This window comes from Pholis gunnellus (assembly GCF_910591455.1).
Source record: "Pholis gunnellus genome assembly, chromosome: 3".
Taxonomy (NCBI): Eukaryota; Metazoa; Chordata; class Actinopteri; order Perciformes; family Pholidae; genus Pholis; species Pholis gunnellus.
Window position 1 is genome coordinate 17,188,906 of NC_136529.1, and position 25,044 is coordinate 17,213,949.

General features: G+C 39.9%; 2 protein-coding genes across 2 annotated transcripts; both read left to right on the top strand.

Moving 5' to 3' along the window:
• The first annotated feature begins 1,228 nt into the window (after positions 1 to 1,228).
• rabif (RAB interacting factor) lies at positions 1,229 to 5,079 on the top strand. The gene is made up of 3 exons (XM_079156549.1): positions 1,229 to 1,331; positions 1,751 to 1,925; positions 3,533 to 5,079. The coding sequence occupies exons 2-3, from the start codon at positions 1,782 to 1,784 to the stop codon at positions 3,779 to 3,781; spliced, it is 393 nt and encodes a 130-aa protein (XP_079012675.1). The 5' UTR covers positions 1,229 to 1,331; positions 1,751 to 1,781; the 3' UTR covers positions 3,782 to 5,079.
• Positions 5,080 to 6,590: 1,511 nt separating this feature from the next.
• On the top strand, positions 6,591 to 23,616 carry kdm5ba (lysine demethylase 5Ba). Its single transcript, XM_079156529.1, has 27 exons — positions 6,591 to 6,863; positions 11,313 to 11,390; positions 11,533 to 11,655; positions 11,751 to 11,921; positions 12,417 to 12,542; positions 12,793 to 12,886; positions 13,011 to 13,114; positions 13,261 to 13,419; positions 13,574 to 13,693; positions 14,524 to 14,682; positions 15,116 to 15,297; positions 15,406 to 15,568; positions 15,751 to 15,870; positions 16,266 to 16,460; positions 16,817 to 16,998; positions 17,523 to 17,647; positions 17,818 to 17,968; positions 18,065 to 18,185; positions 18,418 to 18,773; positions 19,627 to 19,765; positions 19,881 to 20,060; positions 20,149 to 20,307; positions 21,099 to 21,521; positions 21,612 to 21,702; positions 21,805 to 21,992; positions 22,108 to 22,419; positions 22,527 to 23,616. The coding sequence occupies exons 1-27, from the start codon at positions 6,711 to 6,713 to the stop codon at positions 22,662 to 22,664; spliced, it is 4,512 nt and encodes a 1,503-aa protein (XP_079012655.1). The 5' UTR covers positions 6,591 to 6,710; the 3' UTR covers positions 22,665 to 23,616.
• The last annotated feature ends 1,428 nt before the right edge of the window (positions 23,617 to 25,044 follow it).

The following is a 25,044-nucleotide window of genomic DNA, read 5'->3' on the forward strand; positions in this document are numbered from 1 at the left end:
TTAAACCTGCAGTTCATCACGTGTTTTATCACCGTACAAAATTGTGTTTACTAGTAGAGATCAACGGTTACCATGTTTTGAGCACACAAACCGAGGCGACACAACAGGATCTTCCTTGTTTTGCTTAATCTCCTGGGATTAGCTGCTGGCTGGAGATCAGGAACTGGGGCGGAAAGATGTGTGGTGTGACACCACAGCTGTAATAATAACACTAGAAAATGCTTCCTCACATGTTCTTTTGCTGAAATAAATGTATCCATAATTAATTTGCATTAAAATGCCAGACTACAGACTATCAGGATGATAAATCAGACATAATTAGAAAGCATTTCTCCTTCAAGGCGTCACAATCATTTAACATATTTATTATTTTAAATATAAAAAAATTATGTTTTCATTACTGTCTCCTTTGTAGATTAGGGCTTTATACGACAGTGAATTCTGAAAAATAGTAAGTATGTTTGGATTATGCATTACACTAACTAATAAACTAATCACATAGTCTATCGATTTACATTTTTCACTGTTTTCAATCAATGAAAACATTGTCTGATAGATTATTTTGTGAGGCGATCACCAGTGATGTCACCCTTGTGTGATATGTGTAGGCCTCGAATCCCGTCTCACAAAATATACATCACTAGTTTAAACAGCCTCGCCGAGTGACTGTGTCCTGCCAGGGCACAAGGCCCAGTGGTGTCTGACGAGCAGGGCCGAAATAGATTTTTTTTTTTTTAAAGGGCACAGGCGTGCAACGGTTTTCTAGATCGTAGGGTAGCATATGTGGCCCTGCATCATGTTTCTCAAATTTGAGGCGAACCTAGAGGGCACTTAATGTTTTAACTACCACAGGGTAGTGGTGAATAGCATCTATTCAAAAATCATTGAAAAATAGTTAGTTAATAAATATTCAATAAAATATAAGTGTAAGTTCATAAACTGAATTGTATATTCAGTAGGCTATTCAATTTCATTATCCTAAACAATGCAATCTTCAGTGTTGACAGTTTAATAAATCAGACACTGATGATGTTTTTTTCAACCAAAAATGCTTTGCACTGGTTAGGGGGTACTTGGCTGAAACATTTTTTCACATGGGGTACATCACTGAAAAAAGGTTGAGAACCACTGCTCTAGTCAACAGAACTTCTTAACTAAAGGGCATGTCTATCCGGAACCAAAGCACGTCCATGTGTTTCTGAACGACAGCATTTAGTGGCTGGTAGACCAATTAACCATGACCAACTAGTTTGCTAGCCTAGCCTTTAGCTAGCCTGTCTGTTTTATGCTTTTATTGTCGTATTGAGCATTGTCTTTTCTTCAACATTTAGGTACGTGTTATTTGACTCTATTCAAGAGTGTGTGTTTTATTTTTATGGATGTTTACTCTTCATGTAGATGTCTGTTACTTAGTCTGTTGAATTCATTGTTAGCACAGATGTTAGCATAAATGCAAAGGGTGGGGTTTACAGTCTGTGAGTATTGTAGTTTTTTAACTAACTACCCGTGAAGATAAATATCTCAGACCGTGGTTCAGCATGAAGATTGTCATACTTATTTTTTGGGACATAAATGAAGCATGTAAACGTTGATTTTATTTGTCACGGACTTCCGGACTACGAAGGTTCCGGATATTTGTAACACCGGACCTCTCACTGTGTGCGCCCCATCGTTCTTTTCGTTATCATAGCACTCCTAACTTAACAGAAGCCAGTTAGCCCTCACAGTTCATTACTGTCTCTTGGTTCAGTGCGGTTTGGGCCGTTAGAAGATACCGTAATATGGCCAGTAACCAACAGTCCACAGACGGCACGGACCGGTCCGACCTGGTGTCTGAAGACGGGAAGAATATCAAAACGGTCGTGTGTCAACGCTGCGGATCCAAAGTGCTCTGCCCGGGGATGGCTGTGTTTGCAGAGAAGGAGGTATGATGTCTGACATAAAGCGATGGACTCCTGTCAGTGCTCTGCTATATTAATATGTAATCTGTCTGTCCTCTGTTAAATGTAAATCAATCAATAGTTTGTGTATGGCACCATTTAATTTCAAGGTGCTTTACATGTTAATAATGCTTTAAGTGGTACATGCTTTACAAGTGGTACAATGCAACTATATAAATGTACTCAAATAATAAAGTTAAGTGCAAATTGTAAGTAGACAACTGGAGTATTTATATTTTATGCTACTTTACAAGTGTTCCAATACGGTTCATAGTGAACTATTCTAGTTGTACTCCACTAGATGTATTTGATAGTTACTAGTTAATTTGCAAACAAAGATTTTAAAGTCAACACATATGATACATTTCTAAAATAGTGCACATTGTTATAGATTAAACTACCCAACCGTATATCAGGTAGTAAATAACTTCACCCCGAGCAACTACAGGAGAAAAATATCACTTTAATATTAATGCATCAGCATCAGCATTAATATGCAAGTGATATTTTATTTTATAGTTTAACACTAACTGTTGCGTTGTTAATGCACTGGTATTTTTCAAGTACATTTTGCTAATAATATTAGTTATTCCTAATTATTTTATTTAAGTAACATTATAAATGCATTACCTTTACTCATAATGGGGAATTTTTACATTCTAGTATTGCTACTTTTATTTTAGTACATTATGTGAAAACTTGTTTTAACAGTAAATGAAACAATAAGCAAAAACTGATACATACATATAGACATACATAGATCTATAGATATATACATGTATACATATATATGAACACATACATATATATATACACACTACCGTTCAAAAGTTTGGGGTCACTTAGAAATGTCCTTATTTCTCAAAGAAAAGCACTGTTTCTTTCAATGAAGATAACATTAAATTAATCAGAAATACACTCTATACATTGTTAATGTGGTTAATGACTATTCTAGGTGGTTTTTAATGAAATATCTACATAGGAGTATCTGGAGCATCACATTTGTGGGTTCGATTATACTCAACATGGCCAGAAAAAGAGAACTTTCATGTGAAACTCGCCAGTCTATTCTTGTTCTTAGAAATGAAGGCTATTCCATGCGAGAAATTGCGAAGAAACTGAAAATTGACACGAAATTGTCTGGGTGACCCCAAACATTTGAACGGTAGTGTATATATGAACACATACATACATACATACATTGCTTTAGGAGAATGCTAAACCAAATAAAAAGGTCTTGATAGCATCAGTAAACACAGTCTAAGATCAGCAGGCGGACTGTCCGCTGTCCTATTGAATATGAAGGTGATTGGTGCCTTGTGATCTGAGACATCACCAGGGTTTATACACTGAAAGCACGAATATATATTGTGGCCATTTAGATCTTGACAAGCAACAGCCAGCCAGTGGTGGTTTCTGGGGACCAGAGTGGGGAAGTCAGATTTGTATATCTCTTTGATCCAGCTTGGTCTATATACAATGAAAGATATGAATACATGGCAACCTGTTCATGAATATACTAAGTCCTACGTGATTTTGAGTTCTTTCAGAAATGTCTTCATGTCATCTGAGGCTATGTTTTCACTCACCAGCTGTTCCTACCGTCCATGAGGAAAAAGAGCGGCCTCAGCACCACAGAGGGCTCCGTGGACGGGGACACTCTGACCGCCCACTGGTTTGTGGACGACATGTACACTTTTGAGAATGTGGGCTTCACTAAGGACGTGGGGAGAATAAAGTATCTCATCTGTGCAGATTGTGAGATTGGACCAATTGGCTGGCACTGTTTGGATGACAAGAAAAGTTTCTATGTCGCTGTGGAAAGGGTGAATCATACATAATCTAAATGCATATGTGAGCCCACATGAACTTCAAAAAATGTGTTGTCATGCTATGCATCTTTTCATGGATTTTCTCCCAGAGTTGATCCCAACCTAACCCATCATACAGACACTTACATATACTTGTGTATGTGTGCTTTGTTTATGATAAAAGGACTGTGTCACTCTCATTCTCCTCCATCACACTAACAACAGTAGGATCATGCTGTTCTAATAAAGATGTTTTTTTTGGAAGCTGATGTTGAATACCATCCTGGACAATGTGATGTGAATTCCCTCATCTCAGTGTGTTTTAACCCACAAAATCACTTTCAGTCAGATTAAGAGATGAAAATCATGCTTACACAAGTTAGTGCTCGTTTAACTCATTAAAATAGTTAAATACTAAAACGATCAGATTAATCAATTGACTAACTTGTATCATTGTTAATTGGATACTTTTTGGTTTTATACTTGTGGTCAAACAAATGCAGTTTGAAGATGACGTGTGTCTCTGTGAACTGGTGATGGACATTTCTCACTATTTTTCTGTCACTTTATAAATTGGGTGAATTCACTAAATATTTTTGGATGGATTATTAAATACTGGAGGCAAGTTACTCACTGTTGAGAAAAATCAGGTCCCCATTTGTGTGATTGTACCCTAAAAGTATACAGGGAGTGAATTCCGTGTTCAATGAGCACCACAGTCTGACATTCAGCTTGCTCCACGTCTTTTTGCTGAAATGGCTGCAAGAACCTGTCACTTCTTATGCAATTGTTATTAAAGCACATGCACGGTCTCACAATTCTCAAGTACCCGACGAGGCAAGTCCCAATCAAATTGAAAAAAATACCCAAGATAGTCTTGTAGTCAAATGTGCATGAAAATGTACATGGTGGTTGTTGTGGCCCTTGGTTTACTTTTAGGTTGTAACATTTATTTTACTCTGGCTAATCCACAGACCTCACCGATACCTGCACATAATACTCACTGAAGAAATGCTCATTATGAAAACAGTTTACAGCAGGGGTGAATCTCATTTATACTCTTTGCCACTAGATACTGTGATTTTGTTATCTCTTACATGATCATAGTCATTGTTGCTTTGTGTGTGCTGTGCACCTAGCAACTAAAGGCTCTACCCCCACCCTGCCAGCTGAACCCCACCAAACCAGAGGCCTCGGTGGTAGTCAGCAGACAACACTGTGAGTGACGGTGGTGGGGCTGGTTGCTTCCCTTGGTGCATTTTCAAACATATAAAATATATTATGGATGTAGAGTATTATGTTCAGAATACTATTAAAATCATTTTACATGAACAGGTTGTGGCTGTATATGCTGTGTATGCATAATTACTATATACATAAAACTCAAGACCACAACAGATAGCTTGTGTTGATTCAATGTGTTTGCTAGTGAGAGTGATCTTGAGCACCTTTTAAATGTACAGATGACTTTGAAAGACACCTGCCACGTGAAGGCTACGTGTTAATGTCTACAATCCACCAAGAGGAAGCTCAAGCGAAACAGAGAACAAAGACATTCAAATCACTCCCCTAACCCAGATGAAGTGGTAGGTTACTGTTATCAGCAGATGGTACAGCTGTCGCTCCTAAAAAAAGTGTTTAAGATTGTGTGATAGATGATGTAATATTGACAAACAACACAAATATGACAGTTATTACTCAAAATAGATGACCTCAGTACATAGAAGGCTTTAGATGACTTTAACAACCAATGTCAACGAACAGACAGTGGATAGTATAATACAATGTACAACAGCTTGTAGATGTGTGAACAAAAAACAACAGTACTATATGCTATACCATTCTATATATTTAAATTGATCAAACACTGACCCGAATGAAAGCATTTTCGAGTATAAAGGTCACCGCCTCCAGAATGTGTCGATAAAGTTAATTGTTTTTTTCTGTATGTCGGTATTATTTAGCAAGTGGCTTCGTGCACATTGGCAAAAACTGTAAATGCATGTTTAAACAATAGAACTGTGGCACGTTTTTAAACTATTATATTTTACTATATTATAAAGGCTTTACTTTATGATTGAGGCGTTCAGGAGTCAGTCATGAATAAACGACATACCGGTATTTACAATGTTTGTTATTAAAACATAGACAGCTGAACTATCAACATATGACCGTAGATTCTACCAATCAACGAGCTCCTCTAGACCATTTAAAAACGAAGTTCCGGTCAGCGCGCAACGATCTAGTGGGTGTGTTCGATTAGAAAACCCAATGTACCATCTGATACGTCTATTATTCCGGCTAAGCCGGGCGGGGTTAGGAGAAGCCAGAACCAACCAATACCTTCATTTGTCAACCGACTCAACACAGCACACCCGCGGTCACAACGGGTGAATGAATCAAACCCATCCAACAGGGGGGTAATCATCTGATAGGAAAACACGGAACCAATACACTCTATAATCCTTAATTTAAGAGTATTGCGCCCACGAAGTGTTAACAGTACGAGAGCAAACTCTACGGTAGTGTGTTTTAAGGTATTAAAGTAAATTGAAATAACGTATAAGGCGTTAACTCTACTCTAATAGTGTCCAACAGGCTTTTAACTCCTTCAAACAGATATAAATGAGCTGTATCGATGTACTAAAATCAACTATAAATACAATCCGTATTGGCATGTGGAATTAAATGATAAATTGTGTGTTTACGTGCACAGTCACACGCTGGTTGTAAAAATGAGTGTAGGTTTGTGAGTGTCTACATTTTGAAGCGGAGGTACACAGTCTCTTGCTGTCACTTCGCGTCTCCAACTAGATAATTCGTCTTTGAGTTCAATGAGTGGAGAGTGGACATGAACTGAAAGACGAGGAATCCATTGCGAGCATATTCGGCGTGAGGAAGCCCTTTAAAAAAACAACAACAACAACATTTCAGCTGGAGTCATAACGAAGATGCAACGATGACTCAACCACAGCTGAATGAGTTCATTCCTCCTCCGGAGTGCCCTGTTTTTGAGCCCAGCTGGGAGGAATTCGCCGACCCTTTTGCGTACATCAACAAAATACGACCCATTGCAGAGAAAACTGGCATCTGCAAGGTCCGACCTCCGCCGGTGAGTATTTCTTCATTTTAATAGTTATTCGGGGCTTCTTCTCTTTTTTTGCGTGGTGTGTTGGCCTCAGTGGCTGTTGTTAATTTAGCAGGCAAAGTTGTGTTTTTAGACAGGTTTCAACATGGCGGATTGCGGCTCTCCCGAGTTGAATCGTCAGCTAGCCGGAGCCTGGACTGTGTTGTGTTTGCAACAACGAAGTGGAGCTCTATCACATGATTACATCGGTGTCTTAGATCAAGTTTTTAAACCTCCGAACAGCCAGACGTGTATTTATTTCAACCGTCATCTTTAAGAGCATGCTTTCTAAAAAATAAAAAAAATTCAACCGTTGAAGTTTGCCCGTATTCAAATATAAAGGAAAGTGTTTACGTATGAAACGCTTCCTGGACTGGTCGCACGGAAATTAGCTCACCGAGATTTAAACTAATAATTTGAGCCGTTGCCTTTTAAAACAGTTAGTTGGATGTATAGCGTAACTTTCCCGACGGGATTTGAAGGATTTAGCCAGTATGAGGTAACCAACGGCTAACGTTAATCGGGCCCGTTTAAAGCTGCAGTTGTGACATGTAACGTCAACGTTTCTAACGTTACGTACGTGCTCGGTGACCAACTGTTTATGGAGAGAAGGGACTGTTTAACGGCTCAACGGACGCTGCGTTTCTTTATTTTTAATTCATAGCTCTCGTGTGTTTAAAAACTATTTCAGATTGTTGACAGCGTTAGTCATTCATTTAATTTATTTATTTTAGCTAACTTGCAGAATAACGTTATATCGTTATTATTAAACAATCGGGCTTTATTTATTTTGTCTTATTGAGGGTAATTTTTGCCATCATCCACACCTCCTAACATATTATCAGGACACAAAGTAGATGAATTAACGTTTGTAATAGACTTTCTAAAATGGACACAGTTGAAATGTATCTCACAATGAGCTTAATTCTGTTGGGATGGGAGAGGAAAGATATTTATTCAAGGGTGTGTCCAAGCTTACACGCCAATTAGAAAGAGGGCACATTCTCTGGAATAATAATTATAATGGGTGATTCTCCCATGTTGTAATAATAATAATATTAATATTACCTTGAATGATGACATGGGTTTTTGGCAGTTACCAATGTATCACTTTGAAAACATTGAGGTCAAGAATGCAAATTGTTAACATAGACTCCCAGTTGAAATAAGGAAGTGTGTATAAGCCTATTCACGGGCCAAACAGGACGGGTAGTGCTGCAATATAACCAAAAGAAAAAGGGTGGGGAGTGGGGACTGCTTGGTGTTTGCTCTTCCAAAAGAAACCTTCTTTGAAAGTGCACAGCTCATGTACACAAAAGAAGGCAGTGGCAAAAGCTTTGAGCATAGATTAGAAGCTGATCGTCGAGGTTTACCTTTACACCAGATGGACCGGGGAACTGTTGGGTATTCCGAGTATTTATAAGTCAAACCCCACCATTTGTCCCACACTGTGCACCATTGTCTGAAGCCCTGTGTCATGCACCAGTATTTCTACTGGATATATTTAGACTCCAGGGTGGTTTGTGGGCCAAACAATCCAATAACAACAATCTTAAATCCTTCAGCCATATGAATCTAAGCTCATGAGAGTTGATTGCTACTGAAGTGTCATTGAAGTGCATCATTTTAATGTTTGTATGAGGCCATCCTGGAGACTTGTATGGCAGAGGTTCATACAGTGTACATGTTGCGTTCTGTGTTTTTTAGATGTGATCTGGCCTGAGATCTCCTTTTTCTTTTGTTTAATTTTTCTCTAAAAGATGTTTGGTTTCAAAGAAGGGAAGAAGTCATTGCACCACAATCTGTTTTTGATGAGTGATTTCTGGGTGCACAGTGCATGGTCAGTATTTCCTCCACGGTTTTGCTCGCGTCTCATTTTTACTGTAGATGTTAGTGGCACATATGCAAATGATTTTCATCTCTAGGCAGTTTGTGGTTAGCTTTTCACCACTCGCATTTGTCATTTTGTGCGTGGCGAAAGGCTCGTCATGTTCATACCAAAATTGCACTTGTACTCTTAACTGGTGTGGTCAGACTTAAAAAGAAGAAAAGCCCTGTGCAGTTCCATATGTTTAAAAGCGATTGTTTTTCTCTTGTGCCAGGACATTTGTGGTTGTAAACCAGCTTTGTCTATAGATAAGGTTGTGTTAAAGCGACTGTTGTCTCTACTCTGACCAGCATTTCTATCCTAGTAAGATTAAAAAGCCTTTCTAGACCCAGTAAATCTCGTGAGCGACATTTTAACGTTTCATAGGTGGTCAGTTATCATGAAAATGCTGACTATTTTAAAAGTGAACTATGTCCTTGTGTACCCATTAAGAAACATTGTGATCGTTGACTTGGATCCAGAGCTGTAGCTGAGTTTCCAGGCTCGGCCGAAGCGGGTCACATGATCTGTTCTTCACCACATCTCGCGTGCCAATTTGGCACATTCACTTTTCAATTCAATAATGTAGTGTCAGCTCTAAGATGTGAACTTTAAAGCAAAAGTTGATACCTTCATTTGCTTCTTATACACGTGTGATAACAAGTTGATGTATCTCATTCTCCACAAATTACTCTGTACTACGAGTGAATGGGGAAATACTTCAATATGAAAAAATCTAATACAAATCTAGAGCAAATGGTTCAAATACAAATCGTAGATGTAGGTGGTAGCTAGTTATTGCTTTAGACTAGTTATCTAATTAGCAATAAAACTTTACCGTACCAACAAAGCTGCTACAAGGCCATTCAGTTCCTCTAATTCAGATTGGTATGTGGCCTGGTTTTCCTGAAAGCCCAAACACAGTGTTGAGTCCCAAATCTGAGCCATTAGGACAACGTAACATCCATTCAGTGCTGTTGCAGAGCAGGTGTGGCTTCACACATTTTAAGTTTATGGATTTATTTAGAGTTTATAGATTTTGGGTGTTCATTTTAACACAGCAGACACATTTCTGACATACTATTTGAAGGGCAAATCTGAAACCTGAAACTTATCTCTAGCATTTCTGTCTGTTCCACAGAGTCAGAAATGAATCTGTGATGTTGGGAATCTTTAAAGAAATAAACTATAATTTTAACTTTACATGTTTTATAGTTTTGTCAATACTAATAACAGCTCTTAAACTACCAAAGTAACAATCAGTCTATCATATGACAGCATATCAACTTCATATCAGCTGGTACAGCATGTTTTCCATCACACTCAAGGAAACAATTTCACAAGTTGTTTGTCTCTCATTTATATTCTCACTGATGACAAATCAGCAGGAGTGTGTTATCACACGTCCCGTCTTTAAACACATTTTCATTCTCTGGCTTTTAACTCACTTTGAGAGTTACCATTCTATATTATTGTATTTTAAACATGTCTTTTGTGTTTCTATTGTGTTGTTTTTGCTATATTTTGATTGTACAGCACTTTGGTCTAATGTGCTTTATAAATACTTTTGGATTTAACGATGTAAAACTGAGATTATCTTGCTGACTCTTGAGCCACCACTGACACCGTGTTCTCTAGTGTCACAGGAAGTGGTGCGGTCTAGTGTGAGAAGGTGTGCAAGTGCGTTAATAGCAGACATGTCGGTGTGTAGTCTGTCAGTAAGACAGATGGGGTTGTTACGCTGGTGTAGTTAAACATAGCGACTGGCAGCAAGATGAAATTGTTGTGTATTTATTTCTTTGTAGGATAATTATGTTATTTGATAAATATGACAAACATTTGAAGACATTTTTATTTTATTTAAATTGTTAGTTTTACATCACCCCTAATCATGCAATGCAGCTGACCTGAAATCACTGAAATCTTGTTCGCCACATAGTTTTGTTCATGCAAAACAAACAAAAACAAGACAAAAATCTACATTTAATCAACCATTATTAGATGCATCTTTGCATGTTTGCACAGACACGCTCTCACTTCCTGCATGTCTGCCTTTTAATGACCGTCTGTTGGTTTACCAGAATAACAGCCGTCTCTTTGATGTGCATACTGGGTGTGCAGTCAGGATTAGTTTTAGATTTTTACTCAGTATTGACTACAGGCAGGCTTTTTATTTGGGTCAAGAACTCAGTGAAATTATACTCCAAGCTGTATTAAAAAAAGAAAAGTCTGGTACTCTGAATAGTTCACTTGTTTAAGGCAATCCAACAGTACTGTCCTGCAGCTTGAAGTCAAACTCATTAGTGCACCAAATATTTGGCTGAAAATAATCCGCAACAAAAACTAAATCTATTTAGTTTGAGCAACGTTAAAAAAGAAAAAAAAAAAGAACCGTTGGGTTTTGGTGAAGGAGGCTTGTTGTGAGTGGTTTGACTTCCACTCATTCACTTCGGGCCTTGTTGAGCATGCTGTACTTTTACTGACAAACACAATTTAGATTCAAAGACTTTTGTTTCAGTGTAACCATCAAAGATTTGGTGTCATTTTGCTTGTTTTTATTCTCTCAGGACTGGCAGCCACCATTTGCCTGTGATGTGGACAGACTGAAGTTCACACCAAGGATACAAAGACTTAATGAGTTAGAGGTACGTTCAATATGTTTTGTATGTTTAATGCATTTTAAAAAAGTATGTGTATTTGGTCAATCTAAAATCCTGTCTATTGATTATTCATAAACAATGAAATGTTAAATGCACAATATTAACTTTTGTTTCTCTGTGTTTTTAGGCTCAGACCAGAGTCAAGTTGAACTTTCTGGATCAAATAGCAAAATTCTGGGAGTTTCAAGGGTGCACTCTGAAAATCCCTCACGTGGAAAGAAAGATTTTGGATCTTTACCAGCTGAATAAAGTGCGTGCAAATCCTTGCTGCTGTTTAAAATCGGTACAAATAAATGTTATTAAAGATAACATACAGACTAAATGCACAATTTCTTTCTTTCCAAGCTGGTAAATGAAGAAGGAGGCTTTGATGCCGTCTGCAGAGAGCGGCGCTGGACTAAGATATCCGTCAAGATGGGCTTTGCTCCAGGCAAGGCTATCGGCTCTCATCTGCGGGCCCACTATGAGAGAATCCTCTACCCATACAACCTGTTCCAGACTGGAGGCAATCAGCCCGTACGTCGCTCATGTTTTCTTCTACCAGTCGAGCAGCAGCAGCTAGAATTGTTAAACTAATTATTTGAAATTGAGTCTATGTTCATCGGAAGAATTCATAGTCAATTTATTTGCCTTTTTTTTTTTAAAGCTACACTGTTATTATTATTTTAAACCATAGGTAGTGACTAGAGCTCTCGCTCTACCAGCTTAACACTGGGAGCATTTTTAAATGTAAGGAACACACTGCTAAGATTTGTCTGTAGCGCCATACTTTCATAAGAGCTTTTCTTGTGTTTGGTGTCTTTGAAGATATAGTTAAGGTATAATGAAGAGACTTGTAGGAGAAAATTATATTGTATATGTATGTTGATATTATATAATTGGGGAATGTCTGATTTTGTTCATTTGGCTTATATGCAGGTAAATTGTAGGTTTTTGTTGCACTTAGTTTTCTCTCAGGGTAGTTCAGTGTTTAGTGTCTTTTTATTCATGTTCCCCTACTTGTCTTTACAGAGAGCCACCTTGACCAATGACACTAAAGATAAGGTGTACACCCCTCACGACCTGCCGCAGCGGCAGTCTGTCCAGCCCCAGGAGACCTGCAGCATTGCTCGCCGTGCAAAACGCATGAGATCTGAAGTCAGTCCAATCTCTGTCTCTGTCTGTGTGTGTGTGTCAGTGTCATAAATCTGGATGTTTAAGTAAAAGTTCATATCCACAACCAGTTCTAACAAATCTATATATTGTGACTGTGGCTATATTTCACTTTGATAGTGAAGCTACATGTTTTTGTCACCAATTGTCTCGTTTAAAAGAGTAATCCTCATATCTTATTGAGGGGCCTGTTGTTCTCTCTGTTTCTCACTGACTCTCACTGTGACTTCAACAGAGAGGCAGTTTTAAAACCGAACCAGGGGAAGTTTGTGAGAATCGTCCCAATCTCAGGAGGAGGATGGGAACGTATGTTGGCAAACAAGAACCTGGTAAGAACAAAGCAAGCAGTGCTGCTTGCTTTATAAAGGAAAAAGGGGGATTGTGTCAGATGTGACCAGTGACATTATTGGAGATTCTTAAAGCGTTCATTGAGCCTTCCTCTGTGTCTTTCAGTGAGGATGGCCGTCACTGAGGTGAAACGGGAGCCCATTAAACGCGAGGATCCAACGGATTACAAAGAAGAAACTCTATTAGATAAGAGACCTCCCTCGAGTAAAGTTAGTATATTATTTTGTATTTTTCACTATTATTGTGCCAGTAAAAAAACAAACGTGTATCCATGCTGTAGTTTTGTACTCTGCTGTATATTATCAGAGAGAATATCTGAACAAAGGCAGTGCTCACAATGATCCTGTCTCCTCAGATAGACCAGTACATGTGCCTTGTTTGTGGCAAAGGGACTGCTGAGGACCGCCTGCTGTTGTGTGACGGCTGTGATGACAGCTATCACATCTTCTGTCTGATCCCTCCCCTCCACGACGTTCCCAAAGGCGACTGGAGATGTCCCAAGTGCCTGGCTCAGGTGAGCAAACCCTCTGGGAGCTGAATCCCGGCAGAGAAGCTCATAATTGGGAACAAGAGAAGAATCATGTGCCTGATATTCACAAATATGATACAACTTCCAAGTGTTTCCTAACTTTATTTTACATCTTTTATCCCCTTTTTTTATTTTACAGGAATGTGGCAAACCTCCTGTTGCTTTTGGGTTTGAGCAGGCCAGCAGGAGCTACACCCTCCAGTCTTTTGGAGACATGGCCGATTCCTTCAAGTCAGATTATTTCAACATGCCAGTTCATGTGAGTTTGCATCACTTGTTCATTGATAACCATTCTACTCAAGCCAGATTCAGACTACAGGAGCTTTGGGTTGTTTTATCCCTGATTGACAATCAGGGGAGAAATCTGGTCTCGGACCTTGGTCGGGACCGATGTTCGGCCTAGATTATAAAGTAATGTGAAGGGTTTTACAGATCCAGTCCTAAAACTCCTGAACTGTTCGTAGCCCTGATTAATTTCAAACATGTTTGTGTGTCGGAGTTAAAGTCTGTATGATTACGTCTTGTGCTTGAAAATAGTTTTCCCCAAAACTGTAATGTCTCGTGCTATAGTATGATACAAGACTTAACATGTTTGGCTCAGTGGAAACAAAATATTCCAATAATTTGAAATGCATCTATGTATATCGCAAAAATATTTTCTGAGCAGATTTTGGACGATCTTTGAGGACATCAGTTCTGAACTCTCCGTTACTTCTGTTTTATTACCTTGGCCTCTAACAAAGGAATGCTGTCATAACAACACTTCTAGAGAGAGTCCTTTTTGTCTTATCAGATGCTGTTCCCCCCTCTCACACTCGACACATCCTGTGAACACACTTTTACTGCACAAAGAGAGTGAAAGAGGTGAAGAGGTTAGAGGTCTGGCTCAGGGGGGAGCAGCAGGAAGTAGCGGACTAGCTAGTTTCAGACGTAAATTGTTGTCTAGCTGAATTCCTAAAAAAAAAGATGACGTTCTTGTCATTGGTCCCAGCAGATACATTCTGACATGTGTGCAGTGAAAACACTAAAACACTTTTCTTAATCTGTTTGAACACGGTCACACCATGTCACCTCCTTATGTCTCTTTAGATGGTTCCCACTGAGCTAGTGGAGAAGGAGTTCTGGCGTCTGGTCAGCACCATTGAGGAGGACGTCATTGTGGAGTACGGAGCAGACATCGCCTCCAAGGAGTTTGGGAGTGGTTTCCCTTTGAGTAACAGCCATTTTGAAGTCACCCCTGAGGATAAGGTACAAATCTGTCTGCTGGTTTGAGGATGGTGTTTCATATTTGTCTACGGTCAGAATACATTTCCCCCCATGATGAGCTGTCTTTAACTTCATTCATTGATTCAAATTGAACTTAACTGGAAATTATAAAAAGATATGTACACTTTTTGTCTCTCTAAAACCTTAAAAACAAATAAGAAAACTATATGTGGTTATGGGTTGTAAAGGGTGAAATTTATCAAATACTTTACCTCCACAACCTTCAAAGATTGATTTTTTTTCACATAATGTTGGGCTTTTCAAAACAACCTTCAGTATTTCCTAAAGCAATGTAGGTTTTTGGCTGGTTGCTGGGGGAAAAAACTAACGGCACTGAAATACTGTAACAGCTGCTGAACTAGTCTTTTTATTCAGTAAGAAGTCAAGTGAACTGAGACCTGTGTCTGACCTGCAGCATTACCTGAGCAGCGGGTGGAACCTGAACAACATGCCGGTGCTGGAATCCTCTGTGCTGAATCACATTACAGCCGACATCTGTGGGATGAAGTTACCCTGGCTGTATGTGGGGATGTGCTTCTCCTCCTTCTGCTGGCATATTGAGGACCACTGGAGCTACTCCATAAACTATCTTCACTGGTAGAGTGCACTCTCTAAGCTCTATTGTGTATCTGTTAGAGTGATTTTTAATGCAGAAGTTTGACTATCTTAAGTGTTTGTCACTGATAGTTTTGACCATATTTCCAGGGGGGAGCCAAAGACGTGGTATGGGGCTCCTGGTTATGCCGCAGAGCACCTCGAGTCGGTCATGAAGAACCTGGCACCTGAGCTGTTTGAGTCCCAGCAAGACCTCCTCCACCAGCTGGTCACCATCATGAATCCCAACACGCTGATGAACAACGGCGTCCCGGTAACCTGCTCTGAATGTTACACTCATTAATTAATCGTCACATTGAAATGTCTGAAACAAAGAGCTCTTCATACACTAAGTGTGGAGATGAAGTTCCTTACTTTTAAATATTACACATCACAGTTGCACAAAATGCTTACAGCTTGTCATTTCTTAATTTTAATTTTCTTACTGATGACCAGATCTATCGCACCAACCAATGTGCGGGGGAGTTTGTCATCACTTTCCCCAGAGCTTACCACAGTGGATTCAACCAGGGCTTCAACTTTGCTGAAGCGGTCAACTTTTGCACCATGGATTGGGTAAGAAATCAGAAACCAGATCATTTTCTACTTGTCTTGCTGTAAAGTCATGCTGTTCATGCAGTAGGAGTTCTGTTTATTAGATTTGACTGATAAATATGTTTTGCTCCAGCAGAGATATTTACGTATGCTTATAATAAATGGTGGAAAACAAAAGTTCTATAATAATAATGATAACTTTATTTGTATGTATTGTTTCTTGTCGAGATGCAGCCCATAATCGATTATAAAACAGGATTAAAAACAATTTTATAGACCCCTAATACAGATTATAAGGTATACAAATCTGATATTCAGGTACAGAAACATGTTGTTGATATTGTATGTATTTTTCGGCTTTCATAGTTCCCGTTAGCCCATCGCTCCTAAACTCAAACCCGTCTATATATTTGCAGATGCCCATCGGCCGTAAATGTGTGGCTCACTACCGCCAGCTGAGCAGGTACTGTGTCTTCTCACACGACGAGATGGTTTGTAACATGGCCTATAAAGCAGACACGATGGATGTCAACCTGGCATTCACAGTGCAGAAGGAGATGACCGTCATGGTCCAAGAAGAAGAACAACTGAGAGAGAAGATGAATAAGTTGGTGAGGAGGTCTTGTCTTAAGGATCTTTTGAGTCTGTTTTTTTTATTCAATGATAGCAGGATGCAGGTTTAATATTTCAGCATATATGAGTGAGTTAACAGGGCATAATGATTTTATTTTCTCTGTGGTCTAGAATATGGAAACTATTAAATTTATAGCTCTGAATCCCATTCATTTTTCAGTGTGTAGTATTAGCTCCTATGGGGCAGTAATAGCAAAGCAGGTACACCCATAATCACGTGTCATCAAGAATACATTAGAGGACACTTTGAGACTGTTGTTTGTCTTCACAGCGCTCTCATTTAGTTCCTCTGCAGCTCAAATTACTGAATTTCTTTTGTTTGTTTTTTCCCCAGGGTGTGGTGCAATCTCGACAAGTGGATTATGAGGTGCTCCCCGATGAGGAGCGGCAGTGCTGCAAGTGTCGAACCACCTGCTACCTGTCTGGCATCACCTGTGCCTGCAGTCCTGGCAAGATGGTGTGTCTGTACCACACCCGGGACCTCTGCTCCTGTCCTCATAGCAACCTTACACTCCAGTGAGTCTTCAGTAACCACAACAACTGATCATACTTGCTCACTTCTGAATTTGACTTGTTTTGGTTTTAGTACTATTATGAATTGTCTGCATCAGCTAAGCTACTTCAAGGTCATCCTAAAGACTAAATTACAAGAAGGTTGTATTTTTGTATTAAATTTTAATGAAGTGATAAAAATGCATTCACATATTTCTGGTCACAATTCACAAAGAAATCGACACCCAGAACAAAAGTAAGAGAGTCAGACTGGCAGAAATGTGCAAGCACAGGGCACTTTATTAGTTGCGTCAGCAAAAATCAGCCGTGCTTTCAGTTTCTGTCTGAAATTAATATTTATATCAGACTAACTTACACCAGGAAAGTAAATGTGCAGTTTCTGAAGCAGTGGCACGGGAATATGTAATGTAAGAAGTTTTAATCTCATTGAATGATTTAAAACATCATAATCCTGATAGCTCTTGACTTTTTATTGGTTTATTGGTTATCATTGTATAGTCATTGCCTCATTTTGTCTTTCCTTGCAGTTACAAGTTTACACTGGACGAGTTGTATCCAATGATGAAGTCAGTGAAGCTGCGTGCAGAGTCCTATAAAGACTGGCTCTGTAGTGTGGAGGACATCCTGGAGAACAAAGGAAACAAGAAAAGAAGTTAGTCAATGGGGGGAGAAAAGCTAAATACTACAAAACTCATTTATCCAAAATATGTCCTAATTTTAAGGGATACACTTATTGCTACTCTGCCATCCGGCCACACTGTATTATCTTACTTCCCCTTCATATTTCATACTTTCTAAAAGTTTGTACTACTTTCTGTTCAGGTTTGGAAGAGCTTCACAGCCTGGTGGAGCAGGCAGAAACAAAGGCGTTCCCACAAATCAGCCTCCTGGCTCAGCTACGCACAATCGCCTCAGAGGCTGATAAAGTTGCTGTGATGGCCCAACAGCTTCTCAATGGAAAGAGGCAGACAAGGTACGACAAGAGATTTTCACAGGTTTATTTTTGCTGTTTAAGACAATTCTGTCATTTGCTATTTATAGATGTGCTGATTTTTTATTTGTATATCAGGTATCGTTCTGGAGGAGGAAAGTCTCAAAACCAGAACGAGTTGACTGTTGAGGAGCTCAGGTCTTTTGTCCGACAGTTCGACAACCTGCCGTGCAACATCCGACAGGCTCCTTTACTAAAGGTGAGAGAGTTTGGATTAGAAACATTAACTTCTTGACGACCTGAATCTTAAAGTTGAATTGGTTACTTTGAAATAAACGGCACAAATTACAGCTTGTCTGTGTCATCACACTTTCACATTGAAGTCTAATAATGTCTGAACATAATGTGTGAATTTGGCTTCATTTTAGAATGTGGTCTTGTCTCAGTAGTCAAATATCCATCCCTAAATGCCTGTTTAATGTGGCCCCCAGGACCTGTTGACCCGGGTGGATGACTTCCAGCAGCGCAGCGAGCGGCTCCTCTCTGATGAGTCGCCCAGCCCGCTGGAGCTGCAGGACCTGCTGGATGAGAGCCTGGGCCTGGACGTGGAGCTGCCCCAGCTGCCTTTGCTGAGGGAGAGACTGGAGCAGGCCCGCTGGCTGGAGGCTGTGCAGCAAGCCAGCAGCCGGCCAGAAAGCCTCTGCCTGGACACCATGAGGAGGCTGATAGACCAGGGCGTGGGTTTGGCCCCTCACAGCTCTGTGGAAAGAGCCATGGCTCGTCTGCAGGAGCTGCTGACGGTGTCGGAGCAGTGGGAGGAGCGGGCACTCAGCCTTATGGAAGCCAGGTGAGGACACTGAGCAGCACTTGGCCTTAGTTCGTATTGGCCACAGCTTTTATCTTTTATCTCACTCCCTGTTTGTGGTTTAGGTTGAGACAAAAAAAAAAGGATCAAGTACTCATTTAATGAAAGTATGATCTATGTACCAGATTCAAAATCAGATACTATGACTTTTTCCCCATCACTGTTAAAAATGTGATTCATAAAAGAAAAAATAGTTTTATATAAAGGAAAAAAGTTTTAGCATGAGATATCAATTTACCATGAAAAACATAATAAACTACAGAAATGACCGTTCATTACACATTAGACCAAACACACTACCCACCTCTTCTATAAACAAGCAGAAATCTGACTCGAGTCAAATTCAGGAACGGCTCAGTTTGGTTTCAGTTGTGAACTTACGTCCTGCAACTTTATTAAAATAACGTAAAGTCTGTATTTCTAAACAGTGAATTCATGCTTTGTTTTGTAAATTTACACTTTTCTTAAAAAGTGGTGTCAGACGAGAAAACGTGAAATCAGCTTTAACTTCAGACCGTGCCGCGTGAAATGTGCCACGTCTGCAGAGCTGGATCATGTTGGATAAAGAGGATCATGGTGTTGTGACAGTGTTTAACCCTCTGATGGCTCCACAGAGACGACACACTGGAGTGCACCAGTCTCTGCCATAGCAAGCACCTCATATATGATCTGATACTTGATGTTCATATACATCTATCAGAAATGCAGTCTTATTTTGGTAGGGTTTAAAACTGAAACGCACAAGATAAAAGATGACGTGACACTCCCACACGAGACATTGTAAAAGAACCTGAACATGTAAACTGTATTTACTAAAGCTCATGTCTCTTCAAAGGCCGAATCGCAACATGGAAACACTCGATGCCGCTCTACAAGAAGTGGAAAACATCCCTGCCTATCTGCCCAACTGTCTGCAGCTGAAGGATGTCGTCACCAAGGCCAAGAAATGGCTCCATGAAGCCGAAGCACTTCAGGTGAAATATACTTAAATTTAAACCATGCTTTATGTTCTCAGCTCTTAACACTTGGCCTGCGATGGTCAGAGATGGTTGAATTTGGATTATAAATCTGGTGTGTGCCTGTTTGCAGCTCGGGGGACGTATTCCTGTGCTGGACAGCCTCTCTGAGCTGCTCCTCAGGGCAGAGGCCATCCCAGTGATGCTCGAACCGCTGAGTCGACTAGAAGTCCTCGTCAGTGACGTTCAGACCTGGAAGGAGAGCGCAGCAAAGACATTCCTACTGAAAAATTCACCTTTCTCTCTCCTTGAGGTAAACAGATGTTAGTGAGTGTGCTCAGTTCAAAGTTGGCTGTATGACAGGACCAATAAATAATGTGTTTTTTTATTTGTGTTCTCAGGTGCTTTGTCCGAGATGTGATGTAGGTGCCGGGCTTCAGAAGTCGAGATCTAAAAAATCTAAAGAAGCCGCACAAATCAGTAAAAAATCTCCAACTAAACTGGATTCTCTGTGTGACGTGGACAGAGCTCTCTCTGAGAGCAAGGACTCTGCCTCTGCTGTGAGTGTAAATGTAGTATTCTTGTTCTCAGTCACAGTACAATAGAGTTTTGGGGGGATGGGAGTTAAATTGTGATCCTTAACAACATTCTTCATCATGTATCATCTTGTTTTAACTGTTACATTTGGTCTAAATTTCACTGCAACCAGAAATAAACTGGGACACATTTAGAATATTTACAGTAGAAACTGTAAAATGGTCTACAGTATACATTGTATTGTTGTGACATCACAACTGTACAGAAATCCTGACGGCTCATTTAAAAGCAAAGTTTCTGAGTACGGGCTGTGTGTATTTCTCAATGGATTGAGTGTTCTAATACTAACAGTATTTAAAAAAAGATACAATAAGGAACCTTAAATAGAGGGGCTCAAAATACACACACGCACACAAAATCGTCAAATTGAAATACTAAATTATTTAATTAATTCAAAATGGCCCCTATGTGGCATATTACACAATATTCCCTGTTCACTTCTGGGAGCTTTCAGCTGTGAAGCATACTTTACATAAAAAAACAAACGTATACCCCTGTATTGTTAAAACAATAGAGTCCCTGGTCTACTTAGGTAGCCACGGAGCAATAAAAGGCAGGATGGATGCTTCACAAAGTGAAGAGGGAAACATGATGGATTTAGTATCACTCATGAACACTATGTCAACAGTGTGGTGATGCTACCTTGACAGCCCTAATTACAATCGTGGTCCTGAGCGTAATCTGGTGTCAGATTGTAGAGCGTGAGATCGGTCTTTATTTTTTACTTATTAAGTTACATTGTCCTCCTTCACAGATGGTAACTCTCGCTGAGGTCCGCCAGAGGGAGATGGATATCTTGTTGGCTCTGCGTGCTTCAAACGAGGCCAAGCTTGTTCCTGCTGAAAACTGTTGTGCACTTAGTGTTTGCGTTTGCCAAAAGGCCCCTTCGGGTGCCATGCAGCAGTGTGAACTCTGCCGAGAGGTTTTCCACTGCGGTTGCGTTGCGACGGCGGCGGCAGACCTCGAGTACGGCCAAGCCTGGCTTTGCCCACTTTGCCAGCGGTCGAGGAAACCCCCTCTGGACAAGGTGCTGCCTCTGCTGGCGTCACTGCAGAGGATTCGCGTTCGGCTGCCAGAAGGGGACGCCCTGCGCTTCCTCATCGAAAGGACGGTGCGATGGCAGCACAGAGTTCAGCAGGCATGCACAGAGGAAGTGCTGAAGAAAGTGTCAAAGATGGTGGGTGGAACACACATTTTATAACTCTGTGTACATACAGTGGAATAGATTGTCGTCAAGCATACTTAAGTTGATTGTTTATTGTTTCAGGGGAAGGTTGGACCCGGAATATCTTCACATCTGACTCAGGAAATAAACGGTTCTTTGTTCCATACAGAGCACCAGTCTGTTCCACTCCAGGGTCAGTGTAAACGCTTTAAGCACTCTGCATCCGAGCGTACTTTGCATTTATCCTTTTGTATCTCGCCTCTGAACTCTCGGCCGCTCATCATATTTGTCACAGGTCTCGGCCCCGAGCTGGAGGAGCTGATGGTGGAGGGATTCCTACTGCAGGTCACTCTGCCTGAAACGGAGCAGCTGTACAAATACCTGCTGTACAAACTGGCCCCCCTGCTCTCACACAGCGCCCCTTGTGGGAGCAACACAGAACAGGACCAACAGTCACAGAGAGGGAGCCCCCACCACCACAAGGTACTGAGGAATACAGCAAAGTGTGTTGCCTGTGGATCGTATTCTCAATCACACTTATTATGACGTATCATTAGTTATGATGTGTTTATTGTAATATTTCTGCCTTTTAACACAGAATGGAGTTTCCGGTCTCAAGAAGGAGGTGGCGAATGGTCAGAGCAAAAGGACCAAGCGGCGTAAGGAAAGCTCCGACTCGCAGCACAGCGAGAAGCCCAAGAAGTGCCGCAAAAAGAAGTCCAAGAAGAGCAAAGAGAAGATCGAAGAGAAGAGCGACGACACCAAGTGGACGTCTTCTCCCACACACACAGTGTCTGACCCCACTGCGTGTTCTCCCACACACACAGTGTCTGACCCCACTGCTTCAGATTCAGAGGAGGACTACTCACTGTGTGCTGCACCATGGTGCAGAGAGCCAGAGGCCGACGAGGTTTGTTCTACATCCGTCTACTTAATGTACTACATGCAGGAGTTTTAACTGATTTACATCTTTTATTTTGTTGACATGTTTCTCACTCTCGTCTTACTGCTTCTCAGGTAAACTGGGTCCAATGTGACGGCAGCTGCAATCAATGGTTCCACCAGGTCTGTGTAGGAGTTTCTGCTGAGCGAGCAGAGAAGGACGACTATATTTGCATAAGCTGCACACAGCCGGACTATGACCGAGGAGAATAAAGACCAAAAAGCGACTTTGAAGGGTCAGCGTTTTTTGTTGCGAACCCCAGCACTTAAGTGCACACCTGAACTCTGTGTGCTCCTCTGTGGCTTCTCCCCCTTTACCTTCAGGCTTGCCCGTAGTGAAAATGGTGCTCTTCACTGTTTTATCCCAGAGTTACAAAAGACTTCTGTCACTGTTTTCGTCGCGTGGCTGGTTTTTTCAGCCAATCAACTAATCCTTTCTGAAACTTTCCAAGACTTAATGCAGATGTACAAAATTACAAAATGTTTCAACAGCGCAGGGATTTTTCAACCAAAAAAAGTCAATTTGACATCACATTTTAGAACTGCTTTTTTTTTCTTTTTTTACATGCATCTGAACAATGTGAAACTTCCTTTTCTTGTAGAGTAAATATTATTTATCTAAGCAATAACTGAACGGATTAATTGAGGTTCAGTTTTCACCTGAGCGATATTTGTGCTTATAAATTCTTTTGATAGTATGTCTTCTTGAAGCAAAAATCCTGAAGAATTGACATTTGAATCCTATGATATTGCACAATTCAATTAAAATGTGTGAACAGAATTTGAATCAGAAACCGGAGAGTGAGGACTGTATGTCTGAGCTATTTGATCCAATGTGTGCAAAAGTTTGCATCCGAATACTTATCCCTTATATCCCGTAACAAATAAAGTCTGGTTCCTTTTGCGCTGTCTGCGGAGGAAAGAAACGAGTCTTGGCTTAAGAGTTGATTATGTTCACAAAATAAGAATGAACTGTCCAACATCACAGGAATGTACATTTTGTTTTAGGGTGGATTTTCCCTTTTATGGTTTAGATGAAAATATTGTGTTGGAATTAGATTTAACAGACTGTGTGAACTATGACCTTTTTCTGCTCCTTTGGGTAAATAATATAATTCATATGTTGCAGTTTGCATTATAAAATAAAAAAAAGTTTGTTCCCATATGCCTGAACTCGTCAATCTTTAGTGCCGAATGCCATACAGGCAAAATGTTGCTTTTGATTTAGATGTTGGTGGGTTGACTACATTTCAAATTGTATGAACTCAAAACAAAAGCAGGAAACAATTGTGTGTGGAGACATTAATGTGTCAGTGAATACAATTAAGAAAGAAAACAAGATTTTATCAAATATTTTCCACAACACACTCGTAATGAAATAAACAATACAATCAGTCTATATTGATGACTACATACACATATATTTTAAACCTTGGTACCTGATTAATAGTTTATGACGCTAACTACTATCTAGTGGAGATTAGATGGAACAGGTTGCACCATCTTGAACATTTTTAAATCAGTTTTTATTAATAACTGCAATTTATAACTATCCAATATCAGTGCCTCAGTTTTTCTAGCACATCAGACCAATACAACTCATGTTTAAAAGTGCCCTGTGGATTGTTTTTACTTAAACAAAAATTGTTTATATTTGAGGTATTATCAAAGTATTACTGAATATATAAAATGTGTCTTTTTCATCCACATGGAGGAACTGAGAGATGATCTGAAAAAGGCGCCAAACAATGGAGGAATCCACAATGCAACATCCGGGATGATGGAAGATATCTTGAGAACTCCTGAAGTGGATGCAGCCCTTAAACCAGCTGACGTGCGGCCTCCTTGTTCAGAACGACACCTGTCGACATCAAGGCAGCCACCCAAGAGCGCCATCACCATACATGTGAGGCCGTTTGTAATGGATGATCAACCCACCACCTCAACCCTCAACCCCCTCCAAACCTCTCCCTTAACGCTGTAAAGTCTTCGATGAGAGCTGAGCGCGGTGATCGCCTGAGTCAGTGCACATAATTAATTGTGATAAATAAAAATTAAAAATAACCAAATATTTTACTCCTGTTGTACATAACTAAACTCTAAGGAAATGAACATGATACCGAATACGATGAATAGAAGATAGGGGTGAGAAAATAATAACTTTGTATTGTATGATGACTATACATGCTGTTAGCAAATCACGACACTTATGTTGAATTCAATTAACAAAAATAAGTTAACTTTAAAAAACAAATGAGTTGTATTATGTTGTAAGATTGTGTGGAATACCGTGACTGAATCCTAGTTGCTCCATCAATGTGAGTGAGTCAAATCATTTGACTTAAACAAGTAGAGTAGACTATAGAAAATATGCCCTCTGTATGTTTAAATGACCAGACTCTACAGAGCGCATATATGTATATATAGACATATATATATATATATGTTTATATGCATATATGTATATATAGACATATATGTATATGTTTATATACATATATGTATATATGCGCAAAATTCAATAATGAATTCAAAAGTAGTGTATTGCGCACTTTTATTTTAAAAGTACTGCTATATGAACAAAAGTGCAATA